The following is a 23419-nucleotide window of genomic DNA, read 5'->3' on the forward strand; positions in this document are numbered from 1 at the left end:
CAGGATTGCTCAAAGACTTTATTGAATTTTGAATACTTTGTCCTTAAATGTTGTCTTTATACTTTGATAGGATATCTAATTACATTTTGTATCTCCCTTATCAAATTCGATTTGTAGACCTCTTTGTTTTATTTACTGAGACTGCATTCTTTCATCTTATTGCATAACTGTCCAATTTTGCCTTTACCTGTTTATTAGGTTTTCTGCCTTCTAATTCTTCCTCTTCCATTTATTGCAGATAGGTGTCTTGTATTCATGTACTCAGTAAGATGGATCATTCTCTTCCTCTTTATGCCCCCTCCTCAACCCTCTTCAACGATTTGCCCCTTTGGGAGGGCAATTAAAATTTTGGTGAGGCAATTATTTTTGGGAGTTTAATTCGAATGTTGCTGCTATGATTATTGCTGACACTGGAACGGAGCTAGAGAACACTAATATACTCAGGGGCATATTATCAAGGGGGTTAATCTCCGCTTTTTTGGCTTTAAAAGCCAAGAAAGCGGAGATAATATGATCTCCCTATTACCAAGCTGTCGCTAACACCAGTTAGCGACAGCTAGTAGGACATAGCGACCATCTTGGGCCCCGCTTTGCCTGTCAGTGATATTTATCACTAATGACATGCAAAGTGGGCGTGCCAAGATGTTAGCGACTGGAAATAATCGCTAACATCGCTATCTCCTATTACCAACTTTTGGAGATATTCGCGCCAAGCGCGAATATCTCCAAAAGCTAACACCTGCCCTGAGCAGTTCTTAGCCATGTTATCTAATGGGAGGTGGATAACATGGCTAAGAGCATTAGCTCGGAAATGCATGAATATCGCTGACTTTTCAGCGATATTCATGCATTTCGGCCGATTTTTCGCTTAGGAGATAAACCTTGATAATAGCAAGGTTCCTAAGCGATAAAAATCGCCGCAGCTCGGTGATAAAAATATAGCCGCTAAACCAACATAGCGATAATTATCGCTAGTTGTTGGTAATTTGTCCCTCAGTTATCTCTTCTAATGTGTCTTTGGACTTAAGAATATCATGACGCAAATGTGTGTGTATGGTGCTAGGAAGCCTGAAAGGGTGGCAGTGCTTGGGAAGAGAGTACACTGTCCTTCTCTCTCCCTCTCATGCAATGCAGTGTAGCAGCTTTGGTTGCTGGGCTGCATTTAGTCATTTATTCGTAAATCTGCCACTCTTACCTTGTAGTTTTTAAAAACTGAAGAAGCTCATATAGCTTTACTGAGGTAGAAAGGGAGCTTGGGGCCTCAATGCACTGCTGCCACTTTACCTGCTTCAGTGTTGCTAGTTTTGTCCCTCTGAGTGGCGCAGACTGTATAAAGCAAGCAAGTATTAAAAAATGATATTTGGAGTGCAGGGGGCCCATCACATTCCTTGACCTTGGTGTTACTTCACTTGCTGCAATAATGATGGCTACAGGCCTGCTTACCGGTCTCCAGGTTCTCCATTATACCTGTCTTTCCTTCTCTCCTCCCTCTTGCCATTCCTTTCTCATCTCTTTTGTCCGATTCATGACCTCTACCCAATGCTACACCTCAATCTCTCTCTCTCTCTCTCTCTCTCTCTCTCTCTCTCTCTCTCTCTCGTTCTGTCACTCTCTTCCCTCACTTCTGTCTACAAATCTTCCTTATCTGCTTAATTCTCTTCAAACACACTTATTTCTGGTTCCCTTCCTTGCCTCCTTCGCTCTTCTTTCAGTCTGATCCTTAGCATCTTCTCCCATTCTGTTACATTTTCCCTCTTCACTTTCACCCTCTCGTTTTCTTTTACCCCTTTCCTCTTTTACATTTCTACCTTATTTTATAATCCCTCTTTATCCCTCACTCATTCCTCTCCAAAGAGTAAACAAATAACCAGGCCCAGGCACGCTCTGTGTTTAAAAAATTCTGAAAGTGAAAGCTCTAAACTGACTGCAATTAGTGCAGGGCAGACTGGGCCAATTCCCACCTCTGGGGCCCGGTGGCATTCCGCTGGCTGCACCACTGGTAGTTACACCCATGGCTCTTATATAGCTTTTAAACCCACCCTCCCCCTCCCCAATTCAGTTTCTCTGTTGTCTGTGTAACAGCACTGTCTTCTCAGGTCCTCAATCGGGTCGAATTTCTCTCAGTGGTCTCGACAGTGCAACCCTCATTCTCACTCTGGGTCTTCCAATATATACTGCTATGAATCTCAGGGCCCACCACACAATGATCTTGTGTGCATGTGAGAAAGACTGTGTGTGTGTGTGTGAGCCTCGGTGTTTGTGGTCACAGTGTTCCACTACTAGCTGGTTTTATCCTTTGTCAGGATGTGTGCTTACCATCATGTCAGGTTCATGTGCGAGAAAGCAGTCCCTTAAAACTATCTACACTGAGGTCCTGCCAGCAAAGACAAAGGGGGCTATTCACAAGTACTTATCTCCGATTTATCCCCACCTTAACGCATCAAAAGTGGAGATAGATTTAACACCCCATTCACAAGCTTGTGCAAACTGCAGATATCGCCTGTATTCCCGCGATAACTGCCCCAAAATGTATCTCCACGGTAGACACTACCAACTAACCCTAATGAGATGCAGAGTAAGCATTCCCGTGCAAAAACACACAAAAAACCACAACACCACTTTCATAACGAAATGCCAGATCCGCGAGTCAAAACAACGCAATAAGCAGCGGTAGCAGCAGGTATTTAACACCTTCCTCCTGCAGGTGTAAAGCCAAACGACTACCTGCAGTAGACAACAGAGCCCCGCACACAGCCACACCCGAACAACAAGCGATGCCATAGAGCTACTCATCATGCATCTCGGAGCCGGAACAGGGCCACAACACCCACCGCTACCAACCCCCAGGACCGCCACCACACCCAGGACCCAGATCCGCCCTGCCCCCCCCCCCCCTCTCCCCCAGACCACCTCAAAGGCAGTGCAAAGTAAGACAGCGGACCTACTGAAAACGCACCAATCTCACAGACCTAACGCCAAGGAAGTCATTGCCCATTACAGGCTAAAAAGGACAACCATCATCCGCATCATGACCCTCATCGCCCACGGGTTGACGGTCCCAACACAGCATAGAACTAGCATCCTTCCACATACAAAGCTGCTGGCTGTGATGCACCTGTTGGCCTCTGGTACCTTCCAACCAACAATTGCCAGAGTCAGAGGGGTATTACAGCCAGCCCTATCAAAGTTCATCACACCTGTCCTGGATGCTATCCTCAGCTTCAAACCCCAGTACCTTCACTTCCCCCACACTGCGCAGGAACAGCAGGAGACAAGGCTTCTACGCCATAGCTGGATTCCCGTGTTGGAGGTAATAGAGTGCACACATGTCCCACTTGTGCCCCCTGCGGATACAGCACACCAATACCGCAACAGAAAGCACACGCATCCCATCAATGTGCAGGCAATAGTCCCCGGGGACTCTCCACCAATGTTGTCGCAAACTACCCCAGCGGTGTGCACGATCCCTACATCTTCCAACAGTCCATCATCAACCAGCGCTTCTAGGAGGGATCATATGGAACTGGACTGCTCGTTGGTAAGTGCCAAAGCAACATACCACATACCTCAAAGCCACCATCACACAGCGCACAACTGTCTGAATGCACATGTGACCAAACCACATACAACATGGCAATCAACATGCCCACCTACCAGACACAACAACACCACTCCATGGTGATCCTGTTCTACCCCTGCATACAATACAGCCATATCATGGCACCACAGCCACACAACAGCTGAATGTGTGTAGATGCGGAATTCAGCCATGTGCGAAGGATGCAAGTGACCCGTGAATGGCAATGGACACAACGACAAGTGAGGTGTGGATGTTCAGGACAGACATGGGTAGGAATACCACAGATATGTCCATGCAGACCACAGCTGCTGGTGACTGGAGAGTAGTGAACAGTGGACGCCACCATGTCACACCAGGCCGTGGCTCAGATAGCGGAAATGTCGCTCGCTGCCTCCCCCCTTGTGTGCGTGAGCGTAGTGGGTGGGCCCTAAGTACGCCGTGTCTGCACAGGGGTGTGGACAAAAACCCTGTGGCGTTTCCCGGAAAGGCCAATGTCACTAACAGGGTGGCGCCTCGCAGTCTGCCATGAGGCCAACGTCGTGAGCAGCAGGCCTCTGAACCTGTGCGCCTGCTGCACCCCGGGACGCTGATACCCAGACCAGGCCGTCCCGCCCCTGCGCCCCAAGGCTGCACTGCTCACCTGCCGACACCACTGTGTGTCAAAGAGGGTCCACCATGTGCCGGGGCAAGTTCCAAGCCCCGGTCCCACAACCTCTGCAGCCTCCGCAGACCACTGCTGGTCCACATTACTCCTTTCTCATTGACATACTCCACCGGCGTCCCCTTCGTCACAGTAGGTCCCACAGGTGGAACTGTGTCCTGAGTCCTGAATGGCAGTGACCCCAAATCTGTGGCAGTGGCCACAGTTCCAGACTCCCTTCGATCAGTGAGGCATAATTCCATATGGCAGGCCGGCGACATGTGGTGCCCCTAACCCTGTTCAACGCAAGCCGTCGACACGTTGTGCCACTAGCCCTGTTCAATGCAAGCCGGCGACAAGTGGTGACATTAACCCTGTGCGCCGTGAGTGACCGTCGGCCTCCGGCGGAACATCATTGGTGTCTGAGCCTGTGCCCTGGGGGTTGTCATCAGCAACAGGCAGGTACAGACTTGGTGTCCGGCATGAGTCTGTGGCCTTCATATCATCCATGTTGCCGGACTCAGCTGGCATGTGCCCTCTGCATCATGCCCTGGGGGTACACCTTCCACTGTTCACCGAGACACTCCGGGACAAGCTCCTTTTACATCTACAGAAACCTGCTCTGCACTTGTGACCCTGCCCCAGGGCCCCGCAAGTCAGCGTCCCGTGGCGGTGGGCCAGTGTCGGCCGCTGTGCATCCCGGGCCACTAACCCTGCGCGACTCAAGTCATCCCTCTTTGTTGTTCTGCCATTGCTTGCCTGAGTGCCTGATGACTGTTGGAGTTGTTGCCAGCACCAGCTACTCCCTGAGGGCTGGCTTAACTCACCCCACACACAGCCAGCACAGGCGTCACTTGATTAGTGGGCCTGCCATCACATCCTGCTGAACCAAGTATTGACTCTTTTCTCCCTGAACTTTCACAGGTGATCAAGGATATTGACTCTGCCCTTGGATGATGACACCCCTCTGAGACCCGAACACACCCGCCCAGAGGCAGTACAATGCAGCCCACATACGCACCATGGCCGTTGAATGCACATTTGGCGTGTTGAAGTCACGTTTCAGGTACCTGGACGGCACAGGTGGAAAGCTCCTGTACACCCAGGAGATTGCTTGCAAGATGATCTTTGCATGTTGTGTGTTGCACAACATCTGTGAACGCACCAATGCCCCATGGATCCCAGTTCCAGAAGTACCGGACGATGATGGGGACAATGGGGCAGGTGGCTCACATCCCACTGCAGCTGCAGCAGGAATGGCCCGTAGGTACACCATCATTGACAATTACTTCTCATGAGCACGTGGCATTGTGACCGTCCCTGGCAATCATGGGACAGTGCAAAATGTCCCAAAACACAGCATGTGTGAATAAAACATAAAATAAAACATATTTGCAGGTTACAGGTTGTACTTGTACATTGTCATGTCACAGTTTCCTGCTGTGCCAGATGTGATTTTCCATGTTGTGCACATTTGCTGCACCAGTAGTGTCCTGTGTTCTGTTGTGGAGGTGTTGCTGTTTGTACCGGAATGTTGTCAATGACGAGGTGCACTTATACCTATGTGCGTATTCTGCACAGTGGTTGATTCACTCCTGCTGCTTTGATTTGTCTGCCACTGGTCCCTTTCAGGCGGTGTGCCTGTCAGTTCTGTGCTTCCATAGTGCTGAGATGTTGCAGACTTGGGTAACTTGTGCTCTTTGTCGATTTGTGACTCTTAGGCATGGTTTTTCCACAGATGTGTCATTGAAGTCGGGGTTGTTTGTGCAGGTGGTTGTGTCCGCGTGTGACCTGCTCCTTTTCAGTTGTGGTCCGCACTCAGCCACCTCAGTGTTGTGCCGTGTACATTGTCATGGTGATTGGACTGCAGACATGCTACTCGTCATGTGGTGTCTCTTGCATTGTCAGTGTGGCTGACTTATATGCATTTGCTGTGTTTCGCGGGTGTTTATGTGTTGGTTGTGTGCTTGTTGATGTGTTGTGTGGGTGCCCCTTTGAGCACATGGTGTACGTGGGACTACTTGGTGTTTGTATGCGTGTTGAAGTGTTCCCGTGGTATCAGGGACATGATCCTGAGTCATTGTGGGTGTGCAGTGTGCTCTGCTCATTTGTGCATGTGTGCCATTGAGCCTGTCTTCCCCCATTCACCCACTCCCTGATCGGTGCGCACCCTGTTGATGTGGTGTTGGTTCACGTTGGACAGTGTCCGGATCCCCGACTCCTATCACTGTCTCCCGCCTGGTGACTGTGGCCACCATCTTCTCCAAGTCATTCAGCTCCTGGTGTTCTGCTGGCCCCCCTCCTCCAGGGTGCATTGCTGCTTCCATGTTGGCAGCGAGTTTCTGCTTGGTTTTGCCATTCACATCAGTCCAGGGCCTCTTGTGCTCTTCCATTGTCCTCCTCTGCCATGCAACGGCATTCACATGGTCCGGGGTTGTGTGCCATCTTTGCCTCTTTGTTGCCAATGAAACGGAGGTGACGGACAGTTGGTGGTGGTGTTCTGGCTCATCCTTGGCGATAATCATTTTTTCCTGGCGACTGTACCCCATCTCCCTCTTCCTCTTCTCATTTGCCTTCCACGGGCCCTGTATTCCTGGGTGTTCCTCCGTGGGGATTTGTGGGGTTTATGTTGTCCTCTGCAGTGGGTCAGGGTGCATCCATGGTACTCCGCAGTTGATGTTGTTTTTTTAGTGGCATTTTCCGAATGCTGTTCTTGTGCTTTTTCCCGCGGTACGCATGGGTATTGCTGGCGCCTCGCTGGTTGTCACTGTTTTCTTATCGCGTTTGGGCATATCAAGTTTTTTAAACACGTTGGGGTTTGTGTTTTTATCTCCGCCGAGGTGGTTGTATCGCAGACATTAACCGCGGTTTCGGCAGACTATCGCATGCTACCGCCTTGTTGTGAATTCCACGTTAACACAGGGTTACTTTCACGCGATTGGCTGCTATGTGTAAAGGTGCATTAGCATTTTTTGGTGATGTTTAGCACACGTTCTTGTAAATATACCCCAAAGATTCTAGCCATTACAGAGTATGTTCACTGACTGATTTGATCCTGCTTGTGTATAGGGAACGTGCAAGCTACAGTGTATCGGCAGTGAACTACATTTCCCACTGGACCACAGTCTCTCCCTTATCTAGAGCGATGCAGCTATCTTGAATTTTCAGGTATAGCTTTCCTTGTGTTGCTTGTGTCCTTTCTACTCAATTTGTGCTACAATGGTGCAGTAGCCAGACATCACAAAATGGATGCTGGTTTTCAAGAGGCATGGCCTTTTTTCCCCTACGAATTGGATAACGGGCAATTTGATTCTCAGAGAAACATCCTGAAGTTGTGTGTAATTTGCAAGTTAACTTTCAGCTATTTATTTTGTTGTTTGAACTTAACTGTTTAGTTAAAATTCCTATTATGGAACAGAACATTTCGTATGTATACAAATATTAACACAGACAGTTTATAAGCTATTAGAGTTCAAGTATACAAATGCATTACAAAGTGAAGGGAATTGCAGAATGTTAATGATGTTTCTTATGTTTTCAGTTTACAGTAATCAAGTATCAACTATATACATCTTTCGAAAGAGGGTGTATAGTGAAGCAGCTTGAGGTAGTTATTCTAACATAGGGAGAAGAGCAACTGTATGTATGATTTGCAAGATATTCAATACTCTTTGGGGCAGATTTACGTTTTCTGGCGCATCCCTGCAAATCAGCAGGGATGCGCCAGGAAAGATGCCTCACGCAAGTTTACCCTTGCGCCACCACAGATGCGCCGTATTGTAAATGCGCAAGCATAAACAGATGCGTGTTGCATCTGCAGGCGTAAGGTTGGCTCAGTGCTGGAGTTGCGTTGTGGGCACAACGCAACTCCAGCACTGTCCAACATGGTGCATCAAGCCTTGCGCCTGCTTCAAGCAGGCGCAACGTTTTGATGCAGTGGGGTCGGTAAAGTGACTGAGTGAGATCCTGTAGATATCACTCAGCCACTTTTGTGGGTCGTTTCTGCGCCAGCGCAGGTTTCATGTGGTGCGGGGCTTTACAACGTGACGCATCTCCCTAGATGCTTCACAATGTAAATACACCGCAGCATGGGGCTGGCTTTACGCCGCCGCTGCGTCACAGAAGTGACGCAACGGGGGCGCAAAAGTGGAGCATGGGGCTTGTAAATCTGCCCCTTTATGTTTAACTTTCAGGAATTCCCATTACTGTGTCAAAGCATGTAGAGTTGGTTATGCAGAGACATTTATAAGGTTTACCTGTTGTGGTATGTAGGTTATGTATATGAGTTTATTGTTTCAGTATCTTTAATTCTGTCAGATCCCTTATGTCTCAGGGTTCTGGTTGATGGAATTGGAGCTCGAGTTGACGAGGGAGAGTCAGATACTGTCCCCTCGTCTGCCTGCTTGCTGCGTGGCCGTGGGTTTGTACTTATATGCCTACCCACGCCTACACACGCCAGCCCTCATGCTCCTTACTTGGCCTTGCTTGGCATTGTTGTGCCTCAATCTGCTTCCTTGGCCTTGCTCTGCCTTTTTCTGCCTCAAAGTGCTTACTCGCGCTCCTGTGACAGCATTGCCATCATTCCAGCCACTCTCTTCGCTTCAGCTATTCGTCACACTGCTGTGGGAGCCAGCACACTACGCTTCTGAGAATTCATTGGCTGATTGACTGTGCGTGCTATCGCAGCACGTTGGGGGCCATCTTGAGTAAGGATCGCACTGTTAAGCTTCAAGAGCCTGTTGGTGTTATTCTCACTCAGGGGCATATTACCAAGCATAAGCGAAAAATATCGCTAAGCTTGGTTAGCGGCCAAAATTATATCGCCGAGCCTCGCCTATTTTTATCGCTTAGGAGCCTTGATATTATCAAGGTTTATCCCCTAAGCGATAAAAATCGGCCGAAATGCATGAATATCGCTGAAAAGTCAGCGATATTCATGCATTACCGAGCAAATGCTCTTAGCCATGTTATCCACCTACCATTGGATAACATGGCTAAGAACTACTCTGGGCAGGCGTTAACTTTTGGAAATAATCGCGCTTAGCGCGATTATTTTCAAAAGTTGGTAATAGGGGATAGCGATGTTAGCGACTGTTTCCAGTTGTTAACATCTTGGCACGCCCACTTTGCATGTCATTAGCGATAATTATCGCTGACATGCAAAGTGGGCCCCTAAATGCCCGCTATCGCCTATTAGCTCTCGCTAACTGGTGTTAGCGACAGCTAGGTAATAGGGTGATTAAATTATCGCCACTTTAGCGGGAAAAATTCCCGCTAAAGCAGCGATGAGGCCCTTGGTAATATTCCCCTCAGTTTCTTCTGTGATTCGCACACCTGCTGTGCGATACCTGTTGATTTCTTGGCGTCTACACCCTAGTTGTAGCATCGGTGATCCACACATCTGTTTTGGCATTTCTTTCTTCCTTTCATTATTCCTTAAAATTTCCAATGGCATTTATTACACTTCGATGATCTGTACACCTTACGTGCAGGTATTCATTTCTGCTACATTACAACGTCGGTGATCCGCACAACTGCTGTGTGGCACATTATTGGTGCTCATAGTTGTTTGCTTACTACTTCGGTGATCCGCACACCTGTTGTGTGGGACATTATTTTACGCCTAATTGGCACATATTTTACACTAACTTTCTGGTAATTTGCATATTTATCTACACGTTTTTCTTTTCATCTTTATCACATCTGTTGCGCCAATTTTCTCATTTTTGTTCATATTCTCTGCTTCATGGCTAGTAATCACGGTCTCATTTAACCACCACCCTTATTACAAAAAGTGGGTAAACCAGATATTAAATTGCTAGAATGGCTTCGTATTTTTGAAAACTATTTAGCGGCCATTGATGATGAAGGTTATACACCTTCGAGGAACATGGCTATGCTGTTCAACCATTTAGGAATTGCTAGTCAAAGAATTTTTCCTAATCTTCCTCGTTCTCCAGCTCCAACCTCTGAAGACTCTGCTGGAACGTTTATTTGGAACCAAAAGAACACACAAGGAAACAATATCTTGATGTGTCAAATGTTTTATTAGAAAGATTTCAACTTTGCTATGTGCAAACAATCCTCCTATGAATCCATAGAAGACAATGTTGCTTCTCTCAGATTTCAAGCTGAAAAGTGCAAATTTGGTGCTAACATTGACACTCATATTAGAGACCAATTTGTTTTTTACTAGTCTTCTAAAAAAATTCAAGAGCGTTTACTTACTTGTCGTAATCCTACCCTTACTGAAGTATTGGATATTGCCTTGAGCATAGAAAGGTCCATTGTCACCTCCAAAGTTCTACCCAGCCACTCTGCTCCCTCTCCTTCTTCTGTCAATGTTGTGTGTGACGATGATGTTGTTTGTGCAGTTAGCATCAAACAAGTCTCTGACAAAAACTAGTCGTAGGGGACAACCTCCTCGCAAACAGCTTGTTTGTTTTCGCTGTGGTTCTAAGAACCACATTGGAAACAATCCAACATGTCCTGCTATTGGTAAGCAGTGCTAGTGTTGCAACAAGTTTAGTCACTTCCAAAGTGTATGTAGAGGTGGAGCTAGCTCTTCCTTAAGCAAAGTCAAAATTTCAAATGTTTCTGTGGATGATACTGACTTTGAAGTACAACAATGTGAGAAGAAATTTACAAATGTCTTATTCACTGTGGATATCACTGATTGTTCCAATGTCACCTCCGTTAAGGGACCCATTGTTGATGCAATTGTCGATGAGAGATCTATCTCTGTCATGGCTGATTCTGCTGCCCCGATTACTATTCTTGCTGACCGTACATTTTATGAATCATGGTCACCTGGTACTTCTCTGTTGTCCCCTGACATCAATCCTAAGGCTTTTAGTGAGCAGGCTATCAACTTATTAGGTTCTTTTGGGGGCTGGTGGAATGTTTGGACAGATTCACCAAAACCAAAATCTATGTTGCTGTTATCAATCAATCCGTTGTTTTAGAAAGCGAGCTACTCAACCGCGAGGGTCGCAAAGCGCTGGGGGGGAAATCTGCTCTGGATCAGTCGGAAAGCCAGGTCTTGAGGTCTTTCCTGAATGTGTGCAATGTTGGGGGGCGTCTGAGGTTGACAGGGGATCCAGGTCTTGGCTGCGTTGTAGGAGAACTCCCTCCCACCCATCATAGCTGTTAATGTCAGGGATATTGTTGGGTGGAAAGATCTTGCATGTTTAGGAATTATTTTGTATCCTGGGCAAGGTCCTCCTATCACTCTAGGTCCTCTTAATAAGGACATTCTGCTCCTAGACTCAGAAGATGATATTGTTTCACACCTTGTTGACTCTTTCCATGGTGTATTCAAAGATGCTGTGGGTTCTGTTAAGGGGTTTGAGCACTGCATCAAACTTAACAGTGGTGCTGCCCCTGTTGTCCACAAAGTGAGACCTGTTCCCCTTAGTATTAGAGAGGACCTAAAACATTTGTTGAATAAACTCAAATCGGAGTGCACCATTGCACCCATTGATGCCTCAGAATGGGTTTCTCTGGTTATTTAGGCAGCAAAAAAGACTGGGGATCTCAGATTGTGTGTTGATTTCAGATCTCTTAATCACAACATTCTTGTGGATTGCCATCCTCTTCCACACATCTAGGAGATGTTGGCCAATATTGGTAATGCCAAATTCTTCTCCACCATTGACCTACATTCGACATATCACCAGATTCTACTCTCTGAAGAATCTCAACCTCTTTCAGTGCTTGTAACTCCATGTGGTGATTTTAAATATCTCAGACTTCCATTTGGACTTTCATCCGCGGCAAGTGTCTTCTAAAAGCTCATGGATGGGTTATTTGGGGATAGGCCGTATGTTCAGGCATTTCAAGATGACATTCTTGTTTTTACCGAGTCCAAAGATGAACATGTTCAACCCTTATGTAAGGTACTTAATGTACTTAATTCCACTGGCATGACAGTCAAATCCAACAAGTGCAAACATTTTGGTAATAAGGTTGGAACATCTTATCTCTGCAGAAGGGATCAAGCCAAAATTCTGTAACCTTTAGGCCATTAAAAATGCTCCTGCGCGTATTGATAAGAATATTTTACGTTCTTCTCTTGGCCTTTGCAAATACTACACCAGGTTTGTTCCTGGTTACTCTCTTGCTGGGCAACCTTTGAGAGATTTACTTAAAAAAGGTGTGAAATTTGTCTGCAGTGACTCCATGTCTACAGCGTTTGAGAAGCTCAAATCTTTTGTCGTCAATGCCTGTGCTTTATGCTCATTTGATCCTTCTGGTGATTCATTTATCACTGTTGATGCTAGTCTTAAAGGATTAGGAGCTGTTTTTGGGCAGTGGACAGATGGGCAAGAGAATACCATTGCTTTTGCTTCTAAATCTCTTTCTGAAGTTGAGTGCCACTAGAGCACCATTGAGAGGGAAGCCCTGGGTGTTGTTTGGGCTGAGCAAAAATTCCAAACCTACATTTGGGGGACGAAATGTGATATTTGTACTGATCACAAACCTTTGGTGTTTCTCTTAGCTGGTAATGGTTTGGGTAAGGCGCCTGCAATCCCTGGTCAGGCTTCTTTCCAAATTACAAAAATACGATCTAGATGTCAAGTATATCCAAGGTGGAAGGAATGTTTGTGCTGACTGTTTATCTCATATCCCTTTACCTTGCAATTTCAGTGTTTTAGATGACCTTGATGATTACTGTGTTGTTGGTGTCATTGATGTAGTACCTGCAAGTGGTAGTAAATGTTCACATGAAGATTGGGTCCTAGCAATGGAAAAAGATGACATTTTGAAGAAAGTCAAGTTTTTTGTTAGAAACAAGTGGCCCACTAGTAAAGCCTAATCTAGTGAGTTGAGGTCTTTTGCACAGGTAAGCGAGGAGCTATCTTCTGAAAATTGGCATTTCCATTTGCAACAGATTATTTGTGCCTCCTCATTTATTAAGGGTCAAGATTGCTGCCATTGCTCATGAGGGGCATATGGGTATGTCTGCTACTACAAAGAAAATCAAACAGGTTTACTGGTGGCCAGGTTTGGGTTTTATGGTTGTCAATTTTGTTTTGAAATGTCCCTAGTGTGTTGTCTCAGATAAACACTAGAAACTCTACAAAAAACCTTAGTTTTCAGTTCCTTTTCCTGAGATGCATTGAGAGAAAATTGGTCTTGATTTTTCTGGGCCTTTCAATCTTCCTCCATCTTGAATTAGATATTTGTTTGTTGGTATAGACTATTTATCTCTACTGGTTATATTACTCTTTTGTTGAGGTGGCTAACTCCGCTTCTGTCATTTCTTTTTTAGAGAACATTTTCAAAATTGAAGGTGCACCTAGTTCCATTGTTACGGACAATGGTGTTTCTTTTGTCTCTGAGGATATGACGGATTTCTTGAATACATTTGATATTAAACACTACCAAGTTGCATTGTACAATCCTTCTGCTAATGGATTTGTTGAGAGGGCAAATTGCATTCTCAGGGAAGGTATTCAGATTGCTGTTGCAGCTAATGTTGAAGTTGCTGATTTCTTGCAAGAGAAAGTTGAGCTTATCTCACTTCACATCATTGCACCACTGGAGTCACTCCTTTCAAAGTTCTCAGAGGTAGGGAAGCAAGCTCAAAATTGATCCGTGATTGGTTTTCTAATCTTAGTGCTGGTCCCTATTTGATTGGTAAGAGGTTTGAGAGTGATGATCGTGATGTCATCAGAAGTAGAGTTTTGTCTAAACAAGTCAAGCAAAAAAAGTACTATGACAGCAACTCTAGAGTCAAACCTGAGAACTTTTCAGTAAATGATTAGGTTCTCATTAAGAAACCTTTAGTGTCTAAAGGTCAATCTACCTTTCCTCTTCCTGTACGCGTAATGAGATAAGTAAACCTTCTCTTCTGTTGGATGGGAGGGGATGGTGGAATAAGGATCGAGTGGTGAAACTCACAAATGAACAAGCTGAGATTTGTAAACAAGTTTATGATGATAGAGATGAAAACAATGAATTTTCTTCAACAATTGGTATTCATCCTGGCATCCCCTTTGAGTCTTCTGGTTCTGGAAATGATCCCATTGTACCTGCTGCTTCTGATTCTTTTTGTGCTCCTGTTGGACGTGTTGTTCGGAGGCTCGCCCTCTCAACCAAATTCACAAGTTGGTGTTGAGGGACGGCTTTCTCGCAGCCATCGCACCATCAGGCTGCCATCTAAATTGATGGATGATTATATTCTGGACTAATTGTTTTTTTGTTTGCAGGGAAAGCGGGGTGATGTGGTATGTAGGTTATGTATATGAGTTTATTGTTTCTGTATCTTTTAATTCCGTCCGAACCCTTATGCCTCACCTTTCTGGTTGATAGAATTTGGAGCTCTGGTTGACGAGTGAGAGTCAGTTACTCTCCGCTTGTCTGCCTGCTTGCTGTGTTGCCGTGGGTTCGTATTTATATGTCAACCATCTACATTAAAGAAACTTTTATGGCAAGAAACAGTCAGTTCTCACAGCGTAACCCCATAACACAATATCATTTCAACATTACACGTACATTCAGTGTTCTGTTGAGGAATTACTTAAGATATCTCTTTATTTTATAGAGATCCACTGCAGCCTGCAGCCTTCCTTGACACCGGAAGTGACGAGACTCAATGTGGAGGCCTGTGTCTCTTATTTTTCTCTAATTCTTTCTCCGATCCCTGCTTCAACCACCAGCTCTCATGCTCCACTGTATTTGGTGGCGATAGAAAAAGTGCATCACTTCCTTTGGATCTGGCACAGATTAGGCAAAAACCTGATATCTTTGACAGTTTTAAGTCAAGATTCATAAAAGGGTTTTACATTAATTATGTTTTTACTACTATTTTAGAAATGTGCAAATCTATCAATTTACCGTTGCTGTAATTTTTGATAAGACAAGTTTCCTCATTTCGCTTTCAAAATCAAATAAAATATCTCTAACTTAAAAAGATAAAATGACCGAGCTAGGTGAATATTTCGTAGGAGGGCTGGCCACTGAAATCCGACATCTTCTAGCCTGCCACCCTGACAATAAATATACGCTTATCTACCTGTGGGTCTGCTGAGGATCAAGTCTGTTCTTAGGGAATTTTTGGCAAGGCCAAGTTGAGGCATCAGTCCTAACTGAGAAGCGCAAGCAATTCTCAACCCTGAGCTCTTGGCAGTGTCTCCCTAATTCTAAACTTTGATCGCATGTTGGCAGTGTCTCCCTATTTCTAAACTTTGGTTCTCAGTAGCATCTTTTCTGTGGGCTTGTATGAGAAAAAAAAAGTCAATGGGCACACTAACTTGAATTACTGTAAAGCTTACCTAAAATGTTATTATTGTAAATTGTGTTACGGTCTTTTTAACGGTTTGATATAATGCATTTGTGCTTTTATGATCTTTTTTTAATAGATCAAATAAAGATTTTAAATGAAGAAAAAAATGACAGAGAGAAAACATAAGAGAGGGGAAGGAGGAGGAGGGAGAAACAGACCGTAAAACAGTAACAAAGAAAGAAATCAGTGATGAACAAGAACTTGAAACAGTCAGATAAATTGGCGGGGTGTGTCTGGTGTTGGATAAAAGAAGCATGACATGCAAACATGACGATGCAGGCTTGCTATTCGTCACCCTGACCTTCAAAGCACTGGCTTCAGGCTTCTGAGCAAACTGTTGGACCCCAGCACTTAGGGACACGTTCCCTAAATAGCGAATTTTAAGACATTTCTATTTAAGGAATGCAAAATGGTATGTGAGAAAGTAGTGATCACCCAATACCAATTCTTTAAGATTCGCAATCGCAAATAGGTAATCGCTTATAGGTAATACTACTCCGTTAGTTCCTATGCGCCTAAAGGCCCACAGATGTGAATGGTTTTGCATTATCAAATTTGCAATTACCTATGTGTTATTAAGCAAATTAGGTACTGCAAACCCAAGGGTGCCCCGGGACCCAGGCCCCCCTGAAGCAATCCAAAAAACAAATGTGCACATATAAAGCACAGACATGCCCGAGCGCATGTGTGCATTACATGGCTCTTTAAACAATGCTTTTTGAGTGCATTTTTTAAAATTGCACATGGTTATCATTATTATTATTAGATCGGTTTTATACAGCGCACGGTTACCCTGGAGCATCCCAGCGCTTTGCCAACAGAGTATTACTAGCAGAGAGCAGAGGCAGAAAAGATCAGCAGAAGAGGAAAGTTTTCAATTGTTTTCTAAAACGCAAAAGACATGGTTCCGCGCGTAGACCTAGGGGGAGAGCATTCCAAAGGGTAGCGACATTAACGGAGAATCTCCTTCCTCCTGATCGGGCCTTTTTAATCCTGGGGACAACGGTCAGATGTTGCTGGTCTGAGCGTAAGGTTCTGCTGGCTTTATACGGGATCACCATCTTTTGAAGGACGGGAGGGCCTTTGCCTTGCAAGATTTTGTGCGCAAGGCAGAGGGATTTAAATTTGACCCTTTCTTGTATTGGCAGCCAGTGTAACGCCCTCAGTGCTGGTTTGGCCGAACGAGACATGGGGATGTTGTATAGCATTTGTGCTGCCGCATTCTGAACTTGTTGAAGTCTGTTCAGAGTGATCTCAGGGGCACCGAGGTAGATCGCATTGCTGAAGTCCAACCTGGACATGATCAGACCCTGGATTAAGAGCTTCCGAGATAAAAAAGGAATCAAAGGCAGTACTTTGCGTACCAATCGGAGGAGGCCAAAACAGACACCCGCTAGTTTGGAGGCCTGGGTCCTAAAGGAAAGATCTTGTTCCAACCAAATGCCCAGGCTCTTGATCTCAGCCTTGGGTTCGGGAGGGGGTCCTAGGCAGCTGGGCCAGGCCGAGCAGGGGAGAGAGGGAGTTTTTAGTCCCATCAGCATTATCTCCGTTTTGGACCCATTCAGTTTTAATGCTGAGTCCCCCATCCAAGAATAGACTTTTGAGAGGCAGGCGTGAAGTATCTGGGAGTTGTCCGTGGATTGGGAGAGGGCGAACACCAGTTGGGTGTCGTCGGCGTAGCTCACGATCTTGATGTTAAATGGAGCCACCACATCCTGCAAGGGGGCCATGTACACGTTAAATAGTGTAGGACTCAGGGAAGAGCCCTGGGGCACACCACAATGGAGGTGGGTGGATGACGATCGTGCGCCCCCTTCCCAGACCTGGAAAGATCTTTTGCTGAGGAATGACCTGAGCCAGTTCAGCGATGTCCCCCTCACTCCGGCGTCTGACAGTCGCTGGAGTAACACTCGATGGTTAACAGTGTTGAACGCTGCACTAAGGTCCAGGAGGATCACTGCCACTGATCCTCCCGAATCCAAAATGCAGCGTGCCTCCTCCGTGACTGCCAGCAAGGCGGTGTCAGTGCCTTGGCCCGGGCGACAGCCTGTTTGGGAGCTTCTTAGCACACGTTGGACTGAAGGAAATTGGATAACTGACAGTTAACCAATTTTTCCGTGATTTTACTAAGTCCTGGGAGGAGCGAGATGGGCCTGTAATTAGCCATATCTAGGGGGTCTAGGCTGGGTTTTTTTAGGAGGGCTTTTACTATTGCACTCTTCCAATTGGGTGGGACTATACCCGCGCCTAATGAGGCATTGATAACTGAGGTAATGGGCTTCACAATGGAAGGGCAACCTGTTTAAGAATCCTCATGGGGACAACATCCCGGGGAGAGCCACTCTTAATAGAGCGTAAGACTTTAAGGGCTTCATCCTTAGTGACTGGCCCAAAGGATTCCAAGGTCCTCTAAGGTAGGCCCTCATCCTCCAAAGGCTCAAGTCCTATCCTGGATTGGGGATGGGAGATCAGAATATTTTCAATTTTTGTATGGAAGTACTGTGCCAGATTATTGCATTTGTCTTCCAAATTCTCCTTGGGAGCAGAAGGTGTAGGAACCCTCAAAAGTTCTTTAACCACCAAGAAAGTTTCTCTTGAGGAGTTGGAGGCATTACTAATTTTCTCTTCAAAAAACTAATTATAGCTAGCCGGATGGAGAGCTTGTAGCTCCTCATTGCCGTTCGGTATTCCGTCTTACTAGCTACTTCCCAGTTTTTCCTCCAGGCACGCTCTAATTTTTTGCATGCCCTCCGCATAACCCTCAGCTCAGGTGTGTACCAAGGGGCGGTGTGTAGTCTTTTTTCCTTTCTTCCTGCCGATCTCATAGGGAGGACGGCGTCTAGTGTGTTCGACATCCACCTACAGAGGTCTGCTTCTGCTAAGACATCAAGTCGATGGTAAAAGTATTTCATAAACGCTTGTTTGCGTTTAGAAAATGCTTGGTACATGTGCTTAGGGAATCTCAATTTGCGATTCCTATTTGTAGTCGCAATTTTGGGTAATTGCAATTTTTGTGATTACCTAAAAGTTCAACTACAGAGCCTTTCATACGTTATGAAAGGCTATTTTGCATTCGCAAACAGCCGAATTTTGCGATTTGAACCGTTTGCGAATGCAAAATTGTTTCATGCATGTGGACCTTATTCTTTTACAGATTAAGCACTGATTCCCCCACCTCCCTAACGAATCGCAGCAATCAGAGATTGAATTACATCCTGCTTATCTATCAGGAACTTAAGAGGGGAGAAACAGGAAGTTCTCAAATCCCTTTCTGATAAAAAAATGGAGCCTCTGTAATTTTTCACAAACACATGCGAAGATATGTACAGGCAAAAACAGCAGATATAACTGAGTGAAGGTTCAGCTCATTGCTAAAGGGATATGAGGCCTAGAAATAAGGTTAGTGAAGAGTACAATTAAGTAATCCAGCATTATTAATAAACACGTATTACTGTTATGTTTTCCTATTATATCAAGGGTGAAATACCAACCGAATGAAGTTTTTAGTGAAGTTTCGCAATTAACACTTTTGTTGATAAATAATCCTTTTCTACTTTAATTACAAACAACTTTTCAAATTTTGAAACTGAAATAAAAAACTGTCCATATACTCTGCATCAGAGAGGCATTCCGTGGGCGTTGCACCGGGTTTTCACACACTGCCCCAGATTTACTTAATCACGTAAACCTGGGGTAGCGCCAAAACCTTACACCTCCGCAGAGCAGGCGTAACGAGAGGAAATATTTTTATTTCTGCTAGTTTTTTCCTCTTTCCATGTGTGCTGCATTCTACAGCCCACATAGCAAGAGTAAAATGCCCCTTTCTGCACAAAACAATCCTGTCTGCAAAAGAGGCACCCTTGCACCATGGTGCAAGGCTGCCTACGTTTGTGCTAGGCAGCGAATTGTGCACCAGCACAGGCAGAAAGGACAGGAATGCACCGTATTTCAGAAATAGGGTGAATTCCTACCCTTTCAAATTGGCATAGTGCAGCTCAGCAAGAAGTCTTGTTGCTCTGCCCTACTCCAATTCCTCATAAATTAGTCCCTTAATTAATTTGCGAGCATAGGAAATCGGTCTTCGGAAGGGACGTCCTAGACACGCCTTATTCAGTATGGCTTCCTAAACCCATTTAGCAATTCAGTAAACCGGTTCCAAATTGCTAAATGGGTTTGGTACATTTGAAAAAGGAATTTAGGGTTCACAAACCCTCTAATTTACCAAATTAAAGGGTTTGCAAACTCTCAAAACCCTTTGTACATGAGGCCCTTGGTCACTTCTTGTAGTTTAAAATAAAGATGTGCAACTGTCTTTCTGCCCTATCAACTTTAGAAAATCTGGACACTCTGGGGCTTATTTAGAACTGCCGGAACGTCACTTTTCTTGACGTTCCGGCAGCACACTGGGCTTACCCATATCTACGAGGCCACGAAAAGTCACTTTGCAACACTTTTCGTGGCTTTGTAGATATGGAGTAAGCAAAGCAGCGCAAGTGAATGCCTTCCCTTACTCTGCGTCAAAGAGGAGTTCCATGGGCATGGTGGTGGGTGTTCCCCCACAACACCCATGGACCTTGGTGCAGCCCTAGATTTAAGATATCACATAAACATGGGGCAGCGCCAAAACCTTGCCCCCTAGTTTTACAAAGACATAGTTGAACCAAAATATTTTGTTATTGATAATACATCATACAACTATTAGGGATTAAGGCACCAAAACGACTTCCTAAATTAAGCAATCTTTAAACCTTCTTCTGCCTCAAATGTCAGATTAAGACTGTTTTAGGCTTGGAGGAGCAGTCTTAAGACCATTTGAAGGCAGGGCAAAACTCTTCGCCACACAGGCCTCCCTTTCAGATATCAGAGGGTCTTAAGACTAATGAGGGACATTTTTTCCTGGTTTAGCACATTAAGCCAGGAAAAAAACTTTGGCAAACCAGGACATTAGTACTTATTTATTGGGTTGTCTCCGAATTGGTAGTGTTTGGCCAATTCCAGGCTTCTGCACCTCCATCAGTTCAGTCATTTAGAACATGTTCGGAACTCACCTGAAAGCGTTGTCCCAAGAATCAGGACCAAAGCCACAGCCAAAGCCCTGGAATGCATAGTTCAGTCACTGGCCGGTAGAGAGCGCTCACGACTATACTGTAATATAAAACAAAAGAGAGTGCAAGTTAGGGGCGCTCGCATATGTGACTTTAGCAATTATGACAGTAACGTAAAAGAAAGAGAGAGTGAGTTAAGTGTTGTCGGAGCTCTGCGGACAGCAAGTCTGTAATATACAACAAAGAAAGAGAGATTTAAGTTGCAGGGGTTTCCGGTCCAGGGAAGACACGGCTTGGCAGTTCGGGCTGGAGTGTTCCCATGAGGCACAGAGTCAGTCTAATTTGCATATGGCCATGTCTGAACTGGGGTGGCGGAGTGAGTGAGCTAAAGAATGATGATGGATTTAACCCAGTTCAGTTGACTGGGGGTGAGTGCTTGCCATGTTCAACACTCCGTCCATCATCCCCTTTGGTTTGACACAGGGCCCCATCCTGCAGTCAACGGGGTGGCCAACCCCTTCATGGCCTTCAGCAATGCACTTTGTTGGGTAATGTCAGCTGCAACAGAACATTTTCTCTGATGGCCTACTAATTAGAGCACAATGGATTTGCACCCAGCAGCTTAATTCTTGAATTTGCGATGGACGACGGGAGAAAAGCTCCCAAATCCAATGTTGTGCTTTCACTTGTTGCAGTGGCGTCGCCGTGGTTTCACGCATTCACATGGGATCTGCATGATAATAAGACAAAATATCTCTCAAATGTAACCATTCATGTCCAAGCCTGAACATGTTTTAAACAATAATTTCTCTTCACTTCCTTGAGTAAAGTATTAGTTACATGTCAAGTCTGGTGTAATTCCACTCAGCTGTTCTTTCTATAAGAAGGAGCAAATAATTTTACGTGAGTTAAAATGACAAATATCACTCGTGGAACTCCTGCCCTTTATTTTTAGGCCATGCTTGATGAAGAAACGTAATGGATGTTTCATGCACATTCGTCGAACAGTGCCAAAGATAGTAAGAAAAAAAAAATTCAATACAAATTTGGAATTATCCAAATATGCTGAGTTGCTATCGCCACCTCTGTGGTATTGATACATAAATATTCTTTATATGTATTCATTACTAGAATCTACTCTTTTTGAACGAGTGAAATGTTGATTCCTTTCAAATTTAGCTGTTAAGCTATTCCTAATTTCTAGCACGATGACTTAGAAGGCAAGGAATCGGGTGGAATTCCATATTTCTTTGTAATTAGTCAAATTACCAGGTAAAATTCATCTTTGCTTGTCCTCTAAGAGTTGTAACTTCTCTTTTGTATATTTTGGATTATTTTGTTTGGGGCTTTTTTGGACCACGGAAACTGCAAATGACAGCAGTCTTTTAGTAAATATGATACTCACATAGTGTGTGGTCATATTTCTTGGTGTTGTGTTGGCGTGGGCCCTAGGCCCACATGCTGAGGAATAATGGTACACGGACACACAGTGGTTAGGTACTGGACCTGGCCACGAGCATGTGCCCTTTTATTGACAGGCTTACGTCACTCGTGACACCTGTGAGGGATGCATGTGGAGATGCAAGTGTGCGCACTCCCATAGGGGAGTGGCTACTAACTGTTCCTGTCGAGACACTAGAACATGTCTCGCAGGACACAACATTCCTCCAAACGCTTGCTTGGAGATGTAAGCTACGCACTATTAACGTGCCGGTGTTAGCATGTCCTTTAGTCCCAAGTATCTTCCTTTTGCTGACATGGAGGATGGTATGTGGTGGATAACAACAGTTCATTGACTGGGTGCGTCAAGATTATGATTGGAGTCCGTTGGTGAAAGTTCACTGAATCGTTGCAGGGTCGACCGAAGGCTTTGTTAGACTGTCTTGCTGGGTCTGGTGACCTGTCGGTGGGGCATTGTCTCTTCCACCTCTCCTGCCTGGGGAGGCCATTGGGTCAGGCCTACCACAGGACTGCTGGTAGGCTGCGCTGGGGCTGTGTGTGTGCCGACTGGGGGGGGGGCTGCAAAACCGCTGAGGAGCCACTAGCCAGTCTCTTGCACAAACCTCAAGGGTGTATGGGTCTTGGTCAGGACATGCTCTCGCTGCCGCAGGGTTTTGCTTATCAGCAGGTTTGGCAACAGTGTAGAGTTCCAATCCATTTTTATTCAAGATGGTGTCGGTGGACACACTTGATGAGGTCTGGAATGGTGGCATTGCCAGCCTTGTGGTGAATCTGGACGATGGTGAGTGATGACTTGTCTTGATGGCTGAAGACATTCATTCTGGAGTCTATCACCTGAGGTAGGGAGTAGCCAGGTACCTCCATGTCCTTTAGAGGAGGCACTTGCATCCGATCACTTGAACTTCTTGGGCTGTTCAGACGTTGATGACAGGCGAGTGATAGACACGGTGAGAAACGTAAGGCTTGAGACTCGGTTTGTGCAGGCTGTGCATCTTACTCTCAGACTCCGCTGTGCGGTTGCCAGTTCCTACTCAGGTTATCACCCTCTTCCCTTGCTGTCGCTGGGTCAGGACTCACTCCTTTTGTAGCTCAGGTTCTCTTCACTGTCCGGCCCTGCCACTCACAACTTCCCCTTCTGACCTCAGTTGGTTGTCCGATTCTTGGTGTAGACCTTCCGGTCACACTTCCACATTTCTTGCTGAGTGCGGTGTCATGCACATGACACTGATGACGTAGCTGCCATTGGGCCTGGACGACAGGTGGCGATGATCAGCTAGTAGAGGAGGTGTCTGGAGGGACATCGTAGCAATGTGACTTTGCCTCTTCTGAATCTGTTCTTTCACCTCTGGCATTTGCGGTCAGGAGCAGGGATGCTGTTCGACTCTGACTGCCGACGCTCAGGG

General features: G+C 45.5%; 1 protein-coding gene across 3 annotated transcripts in view; it reads right to left on the minus strand.

Moving 5' to 3' along the window:
* Window positions 1-23419, minus strand: part of LOC147698899 (uncharacterized) — a 223693-nt gene that overhangs the window by 160178 nt on the left and 40096 nt on the right. For all 3 annotated transcript variants that reach the window (XM_086935517.1, XM_086935515.1, XM_086935516.1), the window contains exon 2: window positions 20559-20655. In XM_086935517.1, coding sequence (XP_086791643.1) covers window positions 20559-20616 — 58 coding nt within the window. In that variant the 5' untranslated portion in view covers window positions 20617-20655. The remainder of the gene's footprint in view (window positions 1-20558; window positions 20656-23419) is intronic.

The sequence above is a fragment of the Lissotriton vulgaris genome, chromosome 8 (genome assembly GCF_964263255.1).
Source record: "Lissotriton vulgaris chromosome 8, aLisVul1.2, whole genome shotgun sequence".
Lineage (NCBI taxonomy): Eukaryota > Metazoa > Chordata > Amphibia > Caudata > Salamandridae > Lissotriton > Lissotriton vulgaris.